Here is an 18672-nt window from a genome sequence, read left to right as displayed (position 1 = left end):
TTAATATGAACTTGCATGACTTTTCTAGATAGATGACCCTGCTCTCATCTTACAACTGTTCTTCCTCTTCATTGCAAATTGCAGCACTCGAATCTCATGTAATTTCCCCTCAGAGAACAGATATTTTGTAGCTCTTCTAAGAATGATCCTGACTAGAAACAGATCTTTCTCTGCTTTTTGCAGAAATATAACAATATTTTGTTCCACTATTAAGTTCCCTTGGCAATGCAGGACACTACAAACAAACAAATGAACAGATAGGTTTCTGCTTCTAAGGCCTTATAACCTTGGGATGACATTACACAGTGAAAAGCTGCAAATTACGGATGTGTACAAGGAGGAAGAGTTACTGTGGCTGGGCAGATATGCTTAATGTCAGGTATCTTTTTAAGTATTTTTTTTTAATTTTGATTTCTAACAAGAAATCAGGTACATCTATTTTGCTGACAAACTGAAGGTCAAAAGAGCTGATAGTGAGGAAAGGGTGAAAAATGGAAAGGAGTCTTGTGAAAAACAGACCAAGAAGTGTAGAGATGCACAAAGAGCAGACTCTAGCCTGATGTTCTAGTTGTCTCAGTGCTCAGAAGCTTGGGATTACTTGTGAGAGAGGAACAAAAAGGAGTATCTCCCAGTGCACAACATAGTCTAGCGTGCCAGCTTTACTACTTGCGAGTCACGGTCAGAGAAATGATTAATAAGCCAGAGGCAAAAGCAGATTTATTAAGGGATCCATGAAGGAGACAGTGATAAGTTTCAACTTAAGAAAGAAGATTGGGAGCTTCTGAATGGCCCTCAAAGAGGTAATTAACAGATTAGAGTAAAATGGAAGAAAACGGATTCTTAAAATGCATTTGCTGCAATTCAAGTCCCAGCTCCCAGCAATTGCCAAGTTTTACAGCGGCTTTGGGAATATTTCTCTTCAAAAGTCACAGCACAGAGTTATGGATGCATATGCACTGAAAGGGAATGCAAAGCTGTCTGTTTGTGCTCTCACTGAGGTAATGAGAAGCGGATCTGGCTATACTTAACCTATAATGGGAAAATATTCAGAGTGTAAGCAAAGAATCCTAAATTTCCTGTTGCAGTCCTTTCTAACATTTTTTATGTCTTTTTAGCTTCTTTCAGTAGTTAGATATACACAGTTCTCTTTGATTCTAATCTGTATCTGAGTCCACAGTAGTGGAATCTTCACCTTAAAACTTTCCTTGTCTTTATTAACATTGTAAGTTTTAGATTGCATGTATTTTGAAGAAACTCACTCCCTTCCCCCCTGCTCCTCCCGTTGACCAGTTTCTTTTTTGCCTTATGGTTTGGTAAAAGTTTTTATACTTACATATGCTGAATTAATACAAAACTCCATGTGAAACTCAGATGTAACCAGCATTTTGCTTAGTTTTGAGATGAAATGGTAATTTTTTCTTGGCAATGATGGGAAAGGAGTGGTTTCGTGCAATCCTCATCCTGAGCAAAACAGCTATTGACTTATATTGGTTATGAAAGACTAAATTCTGTCTGCCACAGCCTGCAAAACTTCTGTGGCAGTGGAGTTTGGCAAGCTAACTAAACAAGGAAGGGTAGCAATATTTTAATTTTTCTAGCCCAACTTATAACTTTAGCTGTATGCAACCTGTTTTTCAGGGAAAAACTGTAAGGAATCAATAGAAACTTCTACCTTCTATAGCTGTCCCCTGCCTCTGGCTCATTTTTGCTTCTCTGCCTTCTCCAGAATCTGCTGATTGTTCAGGTGAATTTTATTTTATTACTATCATTAACATCACTCCAGAATACAACCTTGGTTATCATCCAGATAATGCATAATTCTTAGAATTTTTTGTGAGTTTAGTATAAGCATAATTATTGTGCATAAGGCATAACGTTGTCACTCACCACCCAAGCAACAAGTCAGAAGTATGAGGCAGCTTATGTATTTGACAAGCCTCAGCAAGATCTTGAAAAACGCATTGAAATCTTGTAAGCATACACCAATTTTTCCTAAGAATAAGAAACCTTGATGTTCTCTGTTCTCGTATTTTTCCTTATTCAAAGTGACAGAACCAAGACGTTTTTTGAATTACTATGCCAGCTAATAATTGCAGCAGTCAAACCAAAATAAATCTCATTTTATTTTAAAGCATAAAAAAAATTAAGCTCTTCAAACATTTGTTTTAAAAGTCTGAATTTGTTTCTTTTCTTGAAACACTGAGGCAGCAGCAGCCAGAATATGTTACACACATTTATTTACATTCTTAATTATATAGATTACCAGTGGCCCAAATCCACTGATGATCAGAACAAGCTTTGGAGCATTAGCCGACTTAAAGTTGCCTGAAATATAATCAGAATAGGATGAAATATACAATGTGAGATTGAAAGGTACTTTCACTCTTTAATGTGTTTGTGAAAAGAAAAACAGCAATCCATAAAAAAAATCAAATCAAAAATAAAGATTAGAATCACAAGGAGAAAAATGTTTTTGTTGCTCTAATTTTCTTCTAAATTGTTTGGTAATCAGAAAATATTTGAAGCCATTTTTTTCTCATAATTACATTTTTGGGGGCTATACAATTTCTGTGTTAAATATTCTCATTCTTTAGAGAAAGGTTTTTTTTCCTTTGTCCAATTATCCTCTTTGAAGGGAGGTGAAACAAAAGTATTGAATCAATCAAAAAAAAGTGGGTGTAGTTCTGTCCATCTCTGCTATACTCTACATGTATGTGCAAATGCACACACCTCACACATCCACAAAACATGTTTGTTCACAGTAGTTCTAATTTTAGATGAACAAGTTAATAATGTCACACACCACATGCAGGGATGTGGTTTTCACTATAAGCATGGCTCCTTCCAAGATTTACTGTAGCTGGTCTTGCATTTGTAAATCCGCTGGATAACATTTTTCTGTAACAAAGCAGGAAATTAGTTCCCCAAATGTATTCTGTTTATCTGATTTCTTGTATGAGGAAGTTATTATCTTTTTCATTCCTGAGTTGAAGGGATCTTACAGAAATGACTAATATACTTCAAATTTGCCACAACAGATATTCCTTTCTAAATGTTATTATTTTACTAAATGGTACACAAGACTTAAAACTACTCCTTCTCAAGACAATGGGAAAGTTCTCAATAGCATTCAGTGGGGGCCAGACTAATCACATCATCTTTCTTAAAATCATAGTCAAGCATTTTAGTTGTTAATTCTCACTTACCAGCAATGCTAATGAGTAGCATATGTACATTAGTATAATGCTCCTATCAACAAACACATGGGAATTGGATCATAACCATGACAAAGTACGTGAAGAATGGGAATTACAAATGACAAGCTAATGCGGTCAACTCACTTTATCTAAACTTGAAACTAAGATGTGAACAACAGGACAGGGATAATATCAATCTTACTAATTACCTTAATAAAAGGAGAGTAGATTCTACCAACAGGGAAACAGAGACAGTTTGTGATTTGTTGCAAAAGTTTTATGCTATACTGGGATTTGGATTCTGAGTCTTATCCCCCATAGCACATGTATGCTCAGCTCCAGAACTTGGTTAAAGTTCACTTTTCATTATGAACATCACCAGATGGTGACAGCCTCCACAGAGGCCTCCCTGAACTCTGTAAACAGAGAGATCTTGCCTAGTGTTAGATATTTGTTTGTTTAAGTTAAATCAAATCACTGGGAAACAGGGGAGTTGGAAATCCATCAAAATCCTCCTTTGGCATTATAATACTAGGAAAATACTGGAGTGTCGCAGTTAATTTGGAAATAAGTGTACGATGAATCACTCTGCCAAGTTACTTTTTGTTTCTGATAACTTATATACAAGCATGGTACTTTCCTGGCATTCCTTATTTCACTTCAAATGTTATAACAGTGAGCTCTGATCCAAACATTTCTTACCCATGTGAGTAGTTTCTAGCAAACTCTGTAGGAACTTTCCAGGAATAATCATGATAAAATCAAGTCCAGGAAGAGATAGAAGGCCTGTTATTGACTCCACATTAGCTTTTATTCTAAGTTCAGCAGAGGTCCTTTTGATTTCTCCTACCACAAGCAAGTTTCAAATCATATCCCAGCTGTATGGGGAAAGCGCACTCTCTCTCAAGTGAGAAGGCTGTTCTCACATCCACTGTGCAGATCCTATGGCCCTATATATCCTACACAAAAAATAAATCTTGAAAAAACACTGCAAGTTATAATAATGCTACATATTAATGTCAAATACAAACATTAAAAACAATAAAAATTGGTACAAGTAAATTATGGAATATGTATTTGGAAAACTTTTTTTTAATCAAAAAAGAGGTAGATTAAACATCCCTCTGACATTTTTTTTAGTTGCACATTAAATGGGTTTTAGATGCTCTTTAAAACTTCAGAAGTAGAAAGAGGGTTATTTTCACATGTGAGACTTTCATAACTGAAGAACACAATCACTACACACAGACTTATAAAGCATGCATAGTAATTATGTAAAATCAATTGAGGCTGTCTAAATCTTGGCTTTGAAACAAAGGTTCATGGAGGAGATGCTGAAAATGACTTGGCAGCAATTGCTGCTAACAATGCAGGTTAATAATTAGCATTGGGCCTGATTCTGATCTAACTCAGGCTAGTTTTGCACTTGTATGAAGTCCATTGATTTGCAACAAGTTATTCATGACATTCACTGATAGCTTTTATTGTAACCTATGGCAAAAATCTGCCTCCTTATTCACAAGCAACTATTTGAGGAAACTAAACTATTTCATTACGTATTTTCAAAAAAAAATGAATAAATATATCTGGTTTAATATTTAACAGAAAGGCAGGGATAAATTTGTCATCATGACTCAGGCAAATTGCCTCTACTTAACCTTAGGCTTCTACAGCATAAATTAAGGACAAATATAACAGTATTCCAGAAAAATATTCTAAATGTCGAAACCATTCTTTGCTTCCAAGACAGGCATGAAGTCTCTGAAATTATAATGGCAAAAACTGCGCTCATATTTATTTACTGGTAAGATGTTGCTGTGGTGATACTGTTCTTTTATTAGTTCTCATTTATTACAGCCTACATGCAATATTCTTCCCACAGTTTTCTCAAAGCACTATTGCGAAAGAGATATAAATCTCAATTAAATTTCAGAAAATAGTTAAAAAAAGCAACAGACCAGTAATAATTTTTTAATTGAATAATATCCTGTTGACATGAAAACTAGTTTAGCCTGAGTGAAAAACGCATACTTTTGTCAGTTGCTAATTTATGAATGGACGGTTTCTATGACCTTAATTTTGCAAATATTTGATGCCATGATAGAAGATAAGGAGGAATGAGCAAAGCAGGAAAAATTCTATTGATATAAAAGACACTGTTTAGAACTGTATGTTCCATATTTTAGGGTAAACACATGCAGAAGCAGACCATTAAGATTCACAGTTACATTTTTCATAGGTATGGTTTATCCCTCTCTCGTGAAAACTGACCTTTGTATGTACATTTCTGAGGCATCAGACTATAGTGTTATTTGCATTTGTTGATCTCTTCACGGACAAAAAGATCTGTTTTATTTTTCTGTCAGTTCTTTGATGATAAATTCAAAAAGGGAGAAAAACAATCACATGTCCTTTCAACCTAAGGGAACTTAATACATTAAATGTTACTAAATAGTCTTGCAACTTTTAGGAAGTGCTGTAATTAGTTAGTACCTAACTATCTAAATTGTTTTATAAAGAAAATTCCTTCCTATGGCTGAAACAGGTTCTGCAGCTAACCTTTTTTTAAAAAAATGATGTTAAAATTTCCTGAAATTATTATTCTATTCTCTCTCATTGTCCCACAATATTTCTAGTTCATTTTAATACTCTCCTTTTGTTTTTTTCATTTTTTTTTGTGATGGTCCTAAAATCATTATTTTATACTGAAATTGTCCTACATATGGAGATATGGTGTCTGTCCTCAAAATTAATACACATTAAGAAATGTATGAACTAGAGATCAGGAAGAATCAGTGTCCAGGTGATAGGAAGGGGGATGAGCATTTTGAAAACATGTGGTTGTTTAGATGGATCTTGCTTCCAGGAAAGTATTTTGCCCTAAATAAACCCTAGATTTTAAACTAGATTTTAATTAACTAGTCCTGGACTCCCAGTCAATCTTTTAAAGAGCAAAGGCTCTCCTGCACAGAGGATACGTTTATCTTCTCCTGAGGGCCGGGAAGGGGCTATATCCATGGAAGGGATACTGTTTGTCTCTAATGTTGTTAAGCTTTATTCAGAGATTACTACAGCTCCAGAAGCAATATAAAATTTCATAAAAAGTAAACAGGAAGTCATCTCCCTAAGTTTGGGGGGAAAAAAAACAAAAAGTGAGACCTGTCTCACCTGACTGTAGATATCTCCAGTAAGATGTTTGTATCTGAATTAGTTGTCTAGACTCCCTTTACAGTCACCAGCAACAATTAGGCACCCCTAGGATTGTATTCGGCTGATCTAAACGAGGTGCCTCCCTCACAGTGTAAGGAATTGTGCTCTGAAGGCGCCCGTTTCTCACCACTGATTATGGAGGAATGGTGCGTGCTTAGCACAGATGTGGACAGCTGTGTTTGAGTTACCTACATTTGCTCAAGCGAGCCCCATGCAGATGGGCTAATCATGACGAATCACATCAACTCAGCCCAGCAAAACTAGAAGGATTGGGACTACGGCTAGTTTTCTAAAGGTAGTTTTTGACTGGTTCTACTGCAGCCTATATGATTTGCAGAGTCTCCAGTCCACCAGGTAACCTTGCTGTCCCTGTGCTTGGGGGTTACTGGTTATCTGCACTGCTGCCCACACTATAAATATGGATTGTGGACTTTGCATACTGAGACCCAAGTTTCCTTCTAGGTACTTTGTTCTCTCTTGCTCTGTCTATACTTTCCTGCCTGTTGTGAAAGGATATACAGTGAAAAGCTGAAATATTTGTTGCTATGTCTGTTTAAAGGTCTGGATTCTGCATACAGAATACAGAGTTGAGAAGGGAGTTTCTGATCTGTGAAGGAAATTAGAAGAAACAGTATCATTTCGCTAGTAGATGGGTCTCTTTCTGAATGAGAAAGTATTATATTGTGGTTACCTATCACTTTCTAAATAGGAACAGAGGGGACACTTTGTCCTTTGCAGAAAATATCTTGAGCCAAAAGTGTCAATACTGGATTCAGCAGAGAATAGGCCTCGCTATGGCTTCTGCACAAGCATCCCAACCACAGATGGCAAAAAGTTATTCAATATCTTTTGATACCAAGATTACAAAATAAGTAGCACTAGTTTTTCTACTTCTTACTCTGCCTCTGCCCTTGTTTTAGAGAGCCAATGCAAGTTAACCCTGGCCATTACTGGAGCAAAGGTGTTTGCATGACTCAGCCAAACAATAGCTAGCATGCTATGTGCTCTGACTTGTTTGTGGAGGCATTATCAAGAAATATCTTCTGGCACATTTCTTCATACACTGTTATCTTCTATGTAGCAACAGGGAAAGATTTTTCACTAAATAAATAAAATATGTTAAAACTCAAATACATGCTTATTCATCTGTCAGCTGCTGCACTCCAGGAGTTTGTACCTTATGGACATTTTATAATGAATAAAGAACAGTTGTACTCAGAGATATCAATATTTATATAACAGGAATGCTTGGATTTTCAGAAATGCAGCATACCTAGTATGCTGCAAAAGTCAAAGCAATTTGCTTAATTGCCTTGAAAATTTGGTCATTTTCACTTGAATACTTCCATCTCAAAATTAGAGTTATCAGAGCTTTTAAATCCCAATGTCCTTTGGCCTTTCAGTCTAAACTACAAAATTCACATCAGTTCTGACCAGTTTCTAATGTGGCTGCCTTTCCACAGCAATCTAAACAGTGACCACTCTTTCTGTTCAATAGTCTTTGATGGGATTTCAGAAGAAAGATTAACAAAGTGAATAAAAGATTTTAGAGAGAAGGTCCAGTGATTTCATGAATATCGATGATTACCACTTTTTTAAAACATATTTTGGTGCTTTTGAAATTTGTTGCTTCCACCCTTTTTGTCAGTTCTACAAGAGAAACTATATGAATCACCAAATCATTTCCATTCTTGACTCCCTGGATAACACAAGTTTGGAAGAAGTGGTTCAGCTAATTATGATTTTGAATAACATTGATATTGTCTCAATGGAGATTTTTCAAGTGATTTTTCATGATAAAATTTTGCAAGGTAAAAATGTGCTTTAAGCATTAGAGACTAAATGCAGCACAGATGATACAACACTGCTACCAAACTGTGGAGTGCATCAGATGATTCAGTTCATTTCCTATTCCAGGGGACATTTGACAATAGCACTTAAAGCCACTACGTTAGGCTATTCACCTGAAATGTTTTGAATTATAACAATTACAACTTTTTGGAAGTTGCTTAGACCATTATAGCACTTTCTAAAAGGCATAATAGTTATGCAGCTCAAGGAGTAATTTTGGTAGATCATCAGATGCCAAAAACATGCAATTAGAACCATTCCCAGAACATGACAACAACTGAAAGTAGAGAACATCTACTGTCTGTTTCCCTGCAATAAAATCCTTACACTGTCCTACATTAAAGGTAATGCAAGCTAAAAATACATGGTCTTACCTGATCTGCCTAGATTTTAGCATGTCTAGTAGAAGATAATAGTTAGATGTCCCTAATGATCAAATATATGCATTCTGAAGGGCATACGTTCCTTTCTATAGAAACTGTGGCCAGAATGTCTTACTGCTGTGATCACGATCTCAGCATTACACAAAGAGTAAGTCACCTGTCCCCTATGCTGGAGAACAGAGGCACACAGACTGTGGGAACTGGGAAGACGGTTGGCACTGATTCAAGAAAAAAATAGAAAAGAAAAAAAAAACAAAAAGAAATACATTGTTTTGAAAAGAGACAAGTTTGTGTCTATTCCATAACAGCTTTTAAATGAATACTTGAAAAGCAGATCTTTTCAAATAATATGGCATAATTCAAAAGTAAATATTTCTGTATCAAATGCTGGAAGGGGGAGTTTTGTAACAATTATATAGCTTTCACACTGTGTCCTGCCTGACATAAACTAATGTGAAAATACCAAGCAGAACCCTAAACCTTAGCTCATGGCTTCTGGTGCAGAAGCCTGGCAGAGATGACACAGGACCTTCAGGACTCTCCTGAACTGACATCCTGGGGTAGGTAAGGCATTTCAGATAGTACTAGTACTGCATTTAGGGAAGTGAATCCAGTGACAGGTTGTCTCTGGGTGATATCATTAGCTGACACACTGATTTCATTAGTTGAAGATTTCTGGCTGACTCAACTGAAAACTTTGCCTTAGCCTGTTAATAGCCTGTTACTAGCCTGGCTATTAAGTGATATCTCCTGTGCAGACCATGCTAGTACAATGAATCACAAGAGCATAGGCCAAATGTGCTTCAAGCCAAATAACTTGCCCATCTAGATTTCAATAAACCTGACCAAAAAGCAACTGCTAACAATGTTGGTAATATCTCACTGTATTGCCACATCTGAGGAGAAAGGTAAGGTTCATCCAGCCCAAATCAGTTGTTTTAGCACCTCCAGTGTCCTGCAGCAGGGAAGTTCATTACTTAATTACAACTTGTATGAATAATCATCTACTTTCTTTGTTCTTCCTTGATCATGTATTAAATAGAGGAAATCAGTAGGTTTAAACCAGGAGTAAAGTTATGAATTAAAGAGTAGAAAGCACTATCACACAGTTACATATGATATCGTGTATTTCTTCAAGGTGTACAGTGGCAAAGAAAATGGCTCTTACCTTAACAATAAAAAGATAACAATAAGTAACAATCAAGACAACGACCAAAAGAAGAGGAAAAAATCAGATGGAATCTAAAGTCTTCACTGTTAGGTAGAAAATATTGACAACAACACTATGTAAACTTCCACGTGTAGTAATATCTGTAATATCTGAGTGTTGGTTAATCCACCAGCTGAAAAGAAGAGAGTGCTGAAGTGAAGCTCACATCTTTATTCTGGTGAAATATGTAACAGTAATGTTGCAAAATGGAGGGAAAAAAACCTCAGAGAATGAAACCAAAGGAAGCTGTAATAAACAGGCAGACAGGAAGTGAGGAAAGGGAAATCATATCTACACTGGGCCAGAAACAATGCTAGGCTGAAAGTGGATAGGAAAGTTGTTGGATGAGAATGGGATGATCATGAACAACTACTCTTAGTAACAGAATTTCCTGGAAAAGGGAGGGGAGTCAGGCATTCATAGATGTGAGAAGACAGAGAAGTTAAAGGAATTATTGACATTAATGGTAATGCAAGGAACAAGTTTCAGCAGATAATGTCAGACAATAGGACAAGCAAAGAGGTCAAGATAGCAACTAATCTTTTTAAGAGATGAGACTTTTTAACAATGTACAAGGTCTAGAGAAAAAAGAAAGGAGTCACTGGAAGTGTACTAGTGAAGGTGATTCATGCAATCCAAGAGTGAAAGAAGGAAACAAAAAGGAGAAAAAAGAGGGTAAAATAAGTGTTAAATGAATGAATGGTGTGGAAAATAAAGCAATGATTACCAGAATGTTTGGAAAAGTTGAAACTTTTCACCCAGGGTAGTATCTCTAAAGCCTGTCTGATGAGATTTCAGGCTCTCCTCATCGACATGGAAAGGGGATAAATGCCATTGTTTCTCAGAGAAGTTATCTTAATTCACTTGTGGTTCAATCATAAAAAAAAAAAAATCAGGAATGTATTAGTGCCTAAAAAAATGAGAATGCATTCAGGAGGATCTCTCTTGGGAGAAAGAATTTTTTGTTTGTTTGAAAGCTTGAAACCAGGCAATTCCACTGATCTCTGCATTATAGCTCCAGTTAAATTCAGTCTAAGTCATGCAAATCTGAGCAATTAGCAGGTGAGCTAACTGGAGACCAAATCTTTGTGGGTTAATGGAGAAATAAGTAACAGGAAGACTATTGTAAAGATTAGAGTTTAGTATCTAAATCAGAAATTTGCATGGAAATAACAAAAAGGCCCCAAAAGTGCTGAATAAAAATAGCACTGAAAAGCTATTTTGCAGATGAAAGTGTGATCATACAAGGAAAATGCTTACACATCTTTAATGAACAAATCCTATTTAGACACTGCTTTTTCTTGAGGCTCAAGGACATTATTTAAGGCAGGCAGACACTGTAACCCAAAATGTTAAGATCAGCAAGAGATCAGTACAGCACTTTTGAATATATCGTTCTACTTTAGGATGTCTTGAGCCGGGCAGTTGATGAAGATGAAGGACGCATCCAGAAGGAAGTTACTGAGTTGGCAGCCTTAGAAATCATGGCATTACAGAGATGAGAACTGGAGCCCTTTGTCTGCATGAAAGAGTGGATGGCTGAAACCTGTTCAGGTCCCCAAAGCCCTTTAAATCTCACTGAGAGAAGGTTATTCTGAGAATAGAACCATCTCTTTTCCAAAAATTACTCTGAGTTTTCTCAGGGCCAGAAACTCTTCCTACAATCATCTGTCCAAACACAAAAATCATCGATGAGAATTATAGCATACTCTTTAATTCAGAAACTATGTTACATATAGCTAATGCATCGTAAGATTAATCTCATGATACGTCTTTTATCATCCATTAGTTAAAAGCAACAAAGCCTCCATTGCCAGATGGTTTAGATGAGTCCTGATACAAGAATTAGCTGATCTCAGTGAGTTCTTCAAGCATCTGTGTAGTCTCAATGAAAGCAATAAGACCATTTCTCTTTATTTCAATGGCTCAAATCCTTTGTGCATATATAAAATCTCAGCATATAAAAATAAGTGTTAATTCAGGAAAAAATATCCCAGTGTGTTCTGTGATATCATTCTTCAGAAAAAGTAGAACATGAAGAAAGGAGTTTCCTATGCTTTATAAAGATACCTGCCTGTACCAAAGGTATGCTTCTCAGTGAATAGTCAGAACCAGCCATACGTGCACCAGTGAATTCCACCTTTGGTAGAAAGGTTCTGTCTACTAAATAATTCATTTGAAGGGCACAAACCCAGATTTTTCAAGGGGAACTACAATAAAAATTCTGTCCTTACAATCAGCGGTGCTGTCTGGAAGAAAAATAATAAGCCTTTGCTTGGTTTTACTCACAAAGGCTTTTCTGGATCAATCAATTTTGTCCCACCTTCACATTATTTGAAAAGCACAGGAGGACCTTTGTATTAGCATAGTCATCCCTTATCTCTGTGATCTACACAGCAGATATTAATTAAAGGAATTATAAGCAGATATTAATTAAAGGAATTATAATTTACTCTGAACATACTACAGCACAACCTAGAGTGGCTGTTTTTTTAGTGAACGCTCTGCAGGTTTGGGAATTATTTTTGCTAGCTCTACAGCGAGGGCTTAGTTTGTACCCAGAGATAAAAAGTCTGTCTTTACCTCCAGAACCACCTTCAAGAAAGTGAAGAACTCCACTTAAAATCTGCAGACCCGCCTACTGAAAGCAAGCAATTTTACTGGTAAGACTATGTTTCCCAGCAAGAAATGTGTTGTGTCTGGGTAGGCAGATTGGTACAGCAGAATTTGCTTTGTCGAGGTCTCGGCTTGGCGAAAACACTGTTGCTCTTGGTCTTAAAAATAAGTAGTGTCATTTTCTCTTTGCAATGAATTCTTTCATCCAATCACATTCCTGTATGCAAATATACTATAGCTGGTACAGATAAAAAAGCACAAATAAAGCTAAAGGCTCAGTCAGGACAAAAATCCCTGCACTTCCCTGATACCTCATTTCACCTGCGTTTCAGGAGCGTCCCCAAACTTCTCAACCGAAAATATGAAGAAACAAGGCTCGGACAGCAATCCCGCTCCGGTTAACCCAGCATTGCCAGAACCACTCAAAGATTTGAAGATTAAGTACACCAAGGTTAGTAGCATTTGCATTTGTTAACTTTTCTTATGCAGGCAGTTCAGAGTGTAAGATGTGCTAATTTAATTTTATTTGAGCCATGGAAGTAAAATTGAGTCAGGGGTGTGTTTAAAATGTTTATTCAGATTTTTTCTGATATTGTACTTGTTAGTAATTAATGTTCTGTGATCCTTTTGCCTAAGAATGTCAGGAAGTGTGTAAGCGTGTCAGGAAATGTGTAAATGTGATAGAAATGTTTCATGTTTTCTTGGTAAGGGGGTCTATTCCCCCTAGCCCCCCCCCCCCCCAAAGTTTCTGCAGTGATAAGTTTCCTAGAAAGTATAAATGGAGCAAAGAAGGAAAAGTTTATATTATTTTTCAGAACAGCAAGACCAAATTGAAATATTATGGTTATAGCAATGTATTATAAGCAGATTTAAACAATTATGCCAAATATGCTCATGTGGAAATGGATGTGTGAAAATGACACTAAAGTTCACACCGCTCACATATTTTTCTTAGAGATAATAAGCTGGTTTTCAGCGTAAGCAAGTAACTATCAATAAAAAAGATAAAGGCTACCATTGCTAATTACTCAATATTATTATTATTATTATTCTTTCCATACGCAGTTAGAAATACACAGATAAAAAAGACTTGCGTTTGTAGCTTTAAAAGGCTCCTTGCCTGTTTGATACCCTAGTATGCAGATATCTGCAAGAACTTTGAACAAACTCTTGGCAAAAATGTTGAAACTCTGCCTTCTGAAACTTTTGGGTAGAGCATTGATCAGAAAGGACATTTTCTCTTTGGAGACTTCTTGATTACTGTTCTTTTTTTTTTTATCATTACCCATGCAAAGGAAATAATTTTTACTTTTCTAGAACCACTGCTTATTTTCTTTTCCAAAAACAAGGTGCTTGGGTGTTCAACAACTACCTAGACTTTGAATTCTGTTCTATTCCATCATTTATTACTTTTAATGTGAAAACCTACCCAGATTTCAATTCATACTTTTCCTGAATAAAGCATGCAGGACCTTAGTTTGTAAATATTAAACAGGCTAGGAAAGCGGTGTAGTTCTGCCACGTGATAGTTCACTAGTGCTCTTCCTGTCTCAGAAAAAAGGGAGGGGGGCACTCAATTCTGAGAAGATACTTTAGTTCCTAGTGGACAATGGTGTTCCAGAAATTACAGTGATCTTTGTTCAATTTCTAAATTTTCCAACAGGAAACAGCTAAGAGCTAGCTGCCAACACAGAAATCTGCTGTCACTGAACATGACAAACAAATTCCAATAAACATTTCTGTTCTTCCAAAATATTTAGTTGACAAAAGCCTACTTCATTAATATCAGAGATACCAAAGGCAACCACAAGATAGGCAGCGTGGTGGAAGTTTCTATATTTTGCATTAAGGAGAGTGTAATCTAGCAAATACTTTTTTTTTTTTTTTTTGCCTTGACAATAGATAGCAGTTCCTTAAAAACTGCATATAATGCATTCCTCTGCAAAATTGCAAAGCATTTGCAGAACTATATACCTGCAACTGATCAGATCAAACATACCCTTGCAAATGCTTTCCTTTTGCAGTTCTTTCTTCCTCCTTCTTAATGTCTGAAAGCCACAAAAGTGAACAGGGGGACAGGGAGAAGGGATAATAGAAATTTCATTCCATCAGCAACATATGCAGCAATGCTCCAGCAGTTTAATATGGCCTTCGTATGGCTGGACTGACTTTCCAGTAGTCTTCTTACCTGCTCTGTTCCTCTCGTGCCCCCTCAGAGCTGGTGCACGGTGTGTGGGTTTGCCGTGGCGAGTTATGCTGGACCATTGTGAGATCAAGACGAGAGAAGTGTGTGTTAGTGCTGATGCACTAACCCTGCTACCTGAAGCACCCTGAGCATCAGCAGACCCCCCACCTCCTGGAATTCACTCTTCTCCTTGTATGTAATGATATGATGTCAACTGCCATCACACGAGGATCTGAGGCAAAGTGTACAGCAGATGTTCCGAGCGCTTAGTTAAGTCCCCTTAGTTGAAGTCTCTCCCTATTTTGCTGTCTATGAGAGGAATCAGCTTCGCCTTATATATTTTGGTAAAGTTTTTCATCTGGGGGCGTGTAGGTTGATATAACTACGTTTAAGAGCATGCCTTTCACATAGAGCATAAGACTAAGCACACTTCAGAGAACTAGAATTTCAAGAATTAAATTGTATGAATTTTAGAAAGTTAAATCAATTTGGATATTGAACCATAGTGCGGTCTTGAATTGGTTTCCTATCTGAATCTCCTTTAAAGATATGCCAATGAACTCAAAGAGTGTTTCAGTGTTGGTGGCTGGCTACAAATGTACCAGTAAATATTTTACTTAGTCAACTCTGAGGAATTAGACAATGATTGTTTGACAAATTATTTCTGTCATGATTCTTTCAATATATAATAATATATATAATATAGTAATCTCTGTCATGCTCCTTTAATTAGGGAAACCCAGATCAGTTAAATATTAGGTTGTTAAACTGCATTTGGAGGAGAAAAACAGCCAAGTATTTTCTTACTAAGCTCCTTATAGGATACCAGAGAGCATGGTAAGCCACCTTGAGGGAAGAAAAGTTGCAGCCAAGTATCATGTATGTTGTAATCACAAACAAAAATGAGAGAAGGGGAGAAAGGGAAAAAATTAATTACAATCTCTGCAGTAAAGGTAATCAACCATAAAGCTACTATAGGAACCAACTTTTTTTTTTTTTTAAACTCAGCTGGCTGTGTGAATACCAAGCCACTAACTGATGCACTAAAATTTTAAATAAATAATAAATAGAAAGGATAGCCTCTCTGACTGCTAGTTCACTGCAGAATTAAAATGTAATTACTGCATCAATAATAAAATACAGTTCTTAGGGAAACAAAAAATTGTCACCTGAAATATTAATCAAACATCAACTTCTTGTAAGGAAAAACTTGAAAAAAAAAAGAGAGACTTCACAGTAGGTATTCCATATTAATATATAGGAAATATTTATTTAAGCTTGTGATTTCTTACCTTGAGAAGTTATTAAAGTAATTGCACTGATTTTAATGGTAGTCCTTAAAGAATACACTGAGACTTAATGAAACATTTTGGGAGAAGTAAATCAGAGGTTACAGCACTTGAAATAAGTCTACTCACAGGCTACAGCTCTTTCAGGTTTGGATATAGCTCTAAGATTTACTGGCAGCATCAAACCCAAGAATAACTGAACACTTCTTGCAGGCTATAAGAGCAGGTGTGAATAGGCACCAACTTTTTTCAGCTTTGTGCTTCATCTCACCTGAGCAATGCTGAATTCAACAGCCCAGCTGAAGCCCTGGTGCACCCTTCCTATTCCTAGCCTTTAAAAAAACTGGCAGGGTAGCTTACTGGTTGACCATCCGTGCTAGAAAGCTTGTGAGCAGAGTCAGTGGAACAGCTGTTGGAACAGGGTGATCAGGTTTAGCTCTACATATAACAGGCAACTGGACACATTTGAAGAGCATTGCAAAGGAAAGCTTTATCAAGCCAGAGTTATAGGTTACCAGCTGGCAGATTCATAGGAGGAAGAGGTTATGCATTTTCTGCAAGTATTTGGAAAAGTTACTAGTAGCTAGAGAGAAGATAGATTAGACATATCCTTGTACATTTATAAAGCCACCTTTAGGTCAGTTTGAATTGTCTGCATTTTTTGTTTTATTTTTTTACTTTTCTTAAGTGGATCTCTGGTGTATGGTTTATATATTATAATAGTAACATTACAATAAAAATTCTTCCCTAATGAAGAATAAATTTATAGACAGATCCTGAATATGGGAGCATGTATAGGATCTTTGCAGCATCAGAAATGCAATTTTTTCTCCAAGCTGCACAACAGAATAAAACTTTTAATTTACTTCTACAGAAGCACTGAGGCCTGAAAATCCTGTACAGACTTTGCACAATAGAAAGCCCACAAAAGGGGAGCTTTAATCTCTGGGAGATACTCTCATGAGCTATGCTTTACTACGGCTGGCACCTAGGGCAGAGCCCTGAAATCCTACCCAGCAGAGCTACACCATGCTCCACCTGAGACAAAGCTGTCCTGACTCAAACACTTTCCTTACGCAACAAAGACACAAATATGGCACTTTCTAGCTTACAAATACTTTGCAAAATGTGCAAAATGATTCCATTGTCTTTGCAACATACACAAGGGCTGAGGGAGGAAAAAAAACCCCACTGGGATGACAAAGAAAGGCAAAGAGCAGGTCTTTTCTCCCAATTCTCTGCTCACATCACTTGAACGACCAAATCAACTGTCTAAACAAAGACAGAAATACTTCAGTCTTGCAGATAACTTAAGCCCCAAATGGCAGAAGCTCTATATCTCATTATCTGAATTGAAATCAATCAGTTCAGAGAACCAAGATTTTATTTTACTCCTACACCGGCAAATAAAACCAGTCAAGGGCATTTTGACTGCAATAGCCTGTTACCTGGGCTTAATTTTAAATACAAAGCTTTAGTAGTGTCCAGCATCATCTACATCAAAAGCTGATTTCCATCTCTAGTGCAAGGGTAAAAGTTAACATTCTTAAATTTGTTGTTTCCTAAAAATGCCAGTGAAATAGCAGTTACAAAATGCATGCAACAGTATTTCTAAGTCAGTCCTTGCAACAGAAGTTGTGGCCCTAAGCTCCATCGGCAGGATTCAGTCATTATAGACTGGACAGCATGTGCAAGAGAGAAGGGGGTCTTTTGCACTTATGTCCGAAAAACAAACAAACAAAAAATGGATTTTGGCTGCCAAAGAAATTCTGCCTGACAGCAGAAACATGTAACCTATTGCAAGATGATCCCAAATGCTTTTTTCAGTAAGACAGGGGAGTAGCCAGAGACTGCTTTTGGCTAGGACATCAGTGCTCTCTGGATTTAGAAATACACATCCTGTTTGTTTGCAGCATATGCTCCGCAGTGCTAAATGAGCAGGGCTTCTCACATGACCGGGAGTGCAGCTACCTGCAGTATATGTAATACTGCTTATGTGGGAAGTTTTGACTTTTTCCTTCTCTTTTCTGTCTTTCCTACCTGCTTAAGGAAGACTGCCATCTAACTTAGAGAAGACATCTGGATAGCTTGACTTGTACAGTCATGATACAATTTTGTGTACATATTTAATGTAATAAAGTTAGTTTTTTAAAAGGGAATGGTATTAGAAACATTAATAAGAAAGATACTCTAAAGTAATATCATGGCTGATATTGGTTGGTGCAATAAATGTGGTATTTAAACAAATACTTTCAGAATTTCCAAAAATGGTATGTTTTGCTATTATTCCTTTCACAGACAGATATGAATTTGGCATACTGTAACATCATAGCAGTGTTATGTTAATATTTACCTTTTACTTTGTCTCTTTTCTTGGCAATGTAACTACTTACTAAAGATGGCTTTTTTCATATTAACTATTTAACTGCTGTCTTTACACTTTCATAACAATCAGAATTTTATGTGGATATTCCTGAAATTTCCAGGGACTTATATTTCCCTTATGTTCCTTACAGCTTTTGATAAGTTAGGAGTTTGCTGGTCAACCCTGATAGCTAAAGGCAACTTTTTCCTTTGCAATGACACTGTGTATATTGTGCCCACATATAAACAAACTCAAACATATAGGAATATAATAATAGCAAATTGTTACCATATCCATTTAGAGAGAAATATTTTTATTGGCCTTGACAGTTTACTACCAAATTATTCACCAATTATTAATAACTGC

At 36.5% G+C, this 18672-nt stretch overlaps 1 protein-coding gene across 1 annotated transcript in view; it reads left to right on the top strand.

The window, feature by feature from the left end:
- Nucleotides 1-18672, top strand: part of LOC112981888 (aldehyde dehydrogenase 1A1) — a 51006-nt gene that overhangs the window by 1065 nt on the left and 31269 nt on the right. The window contains exons 3-5 of the mRNA XM_026097881.2: nucleotides 1639-1744; nucleotides 12441-12514; nucleotides 12800-12918. Coding sequence (XP_025953666.2) covers nucleotides 12829-12918 — 90 coding nt within the window. The 5' untranslated portion in view covers nucleotides 1639-1744; nucleotides 12441-12514; nucleotides 12800-12828. The remainder of the gene's footprint in view (nucleotides 1-1638; nucleotides 1745-12440; nucleotides 12515-12799; nucleotides 12919-18672) is intronic.

This window comes from Dromaius novaehollandiae, chromosome Z, assembly GCF_036370855.1.
Source record: "Dromaius novaehollandiae isolate bDroNov1 chromosome Z, bDroNov1.hap1, whole genome shotgun sequence".
Classification (NCBI taxonomy): Eukaryota; Metazoa; Chordata; class Aves; order Casuariiformes; family Dromaiidae; genus Dromaius; species Dromaius novaehollandiae.
This window is presented reverse-complemented; position numbering and strand designations above follow the sequence as displayed.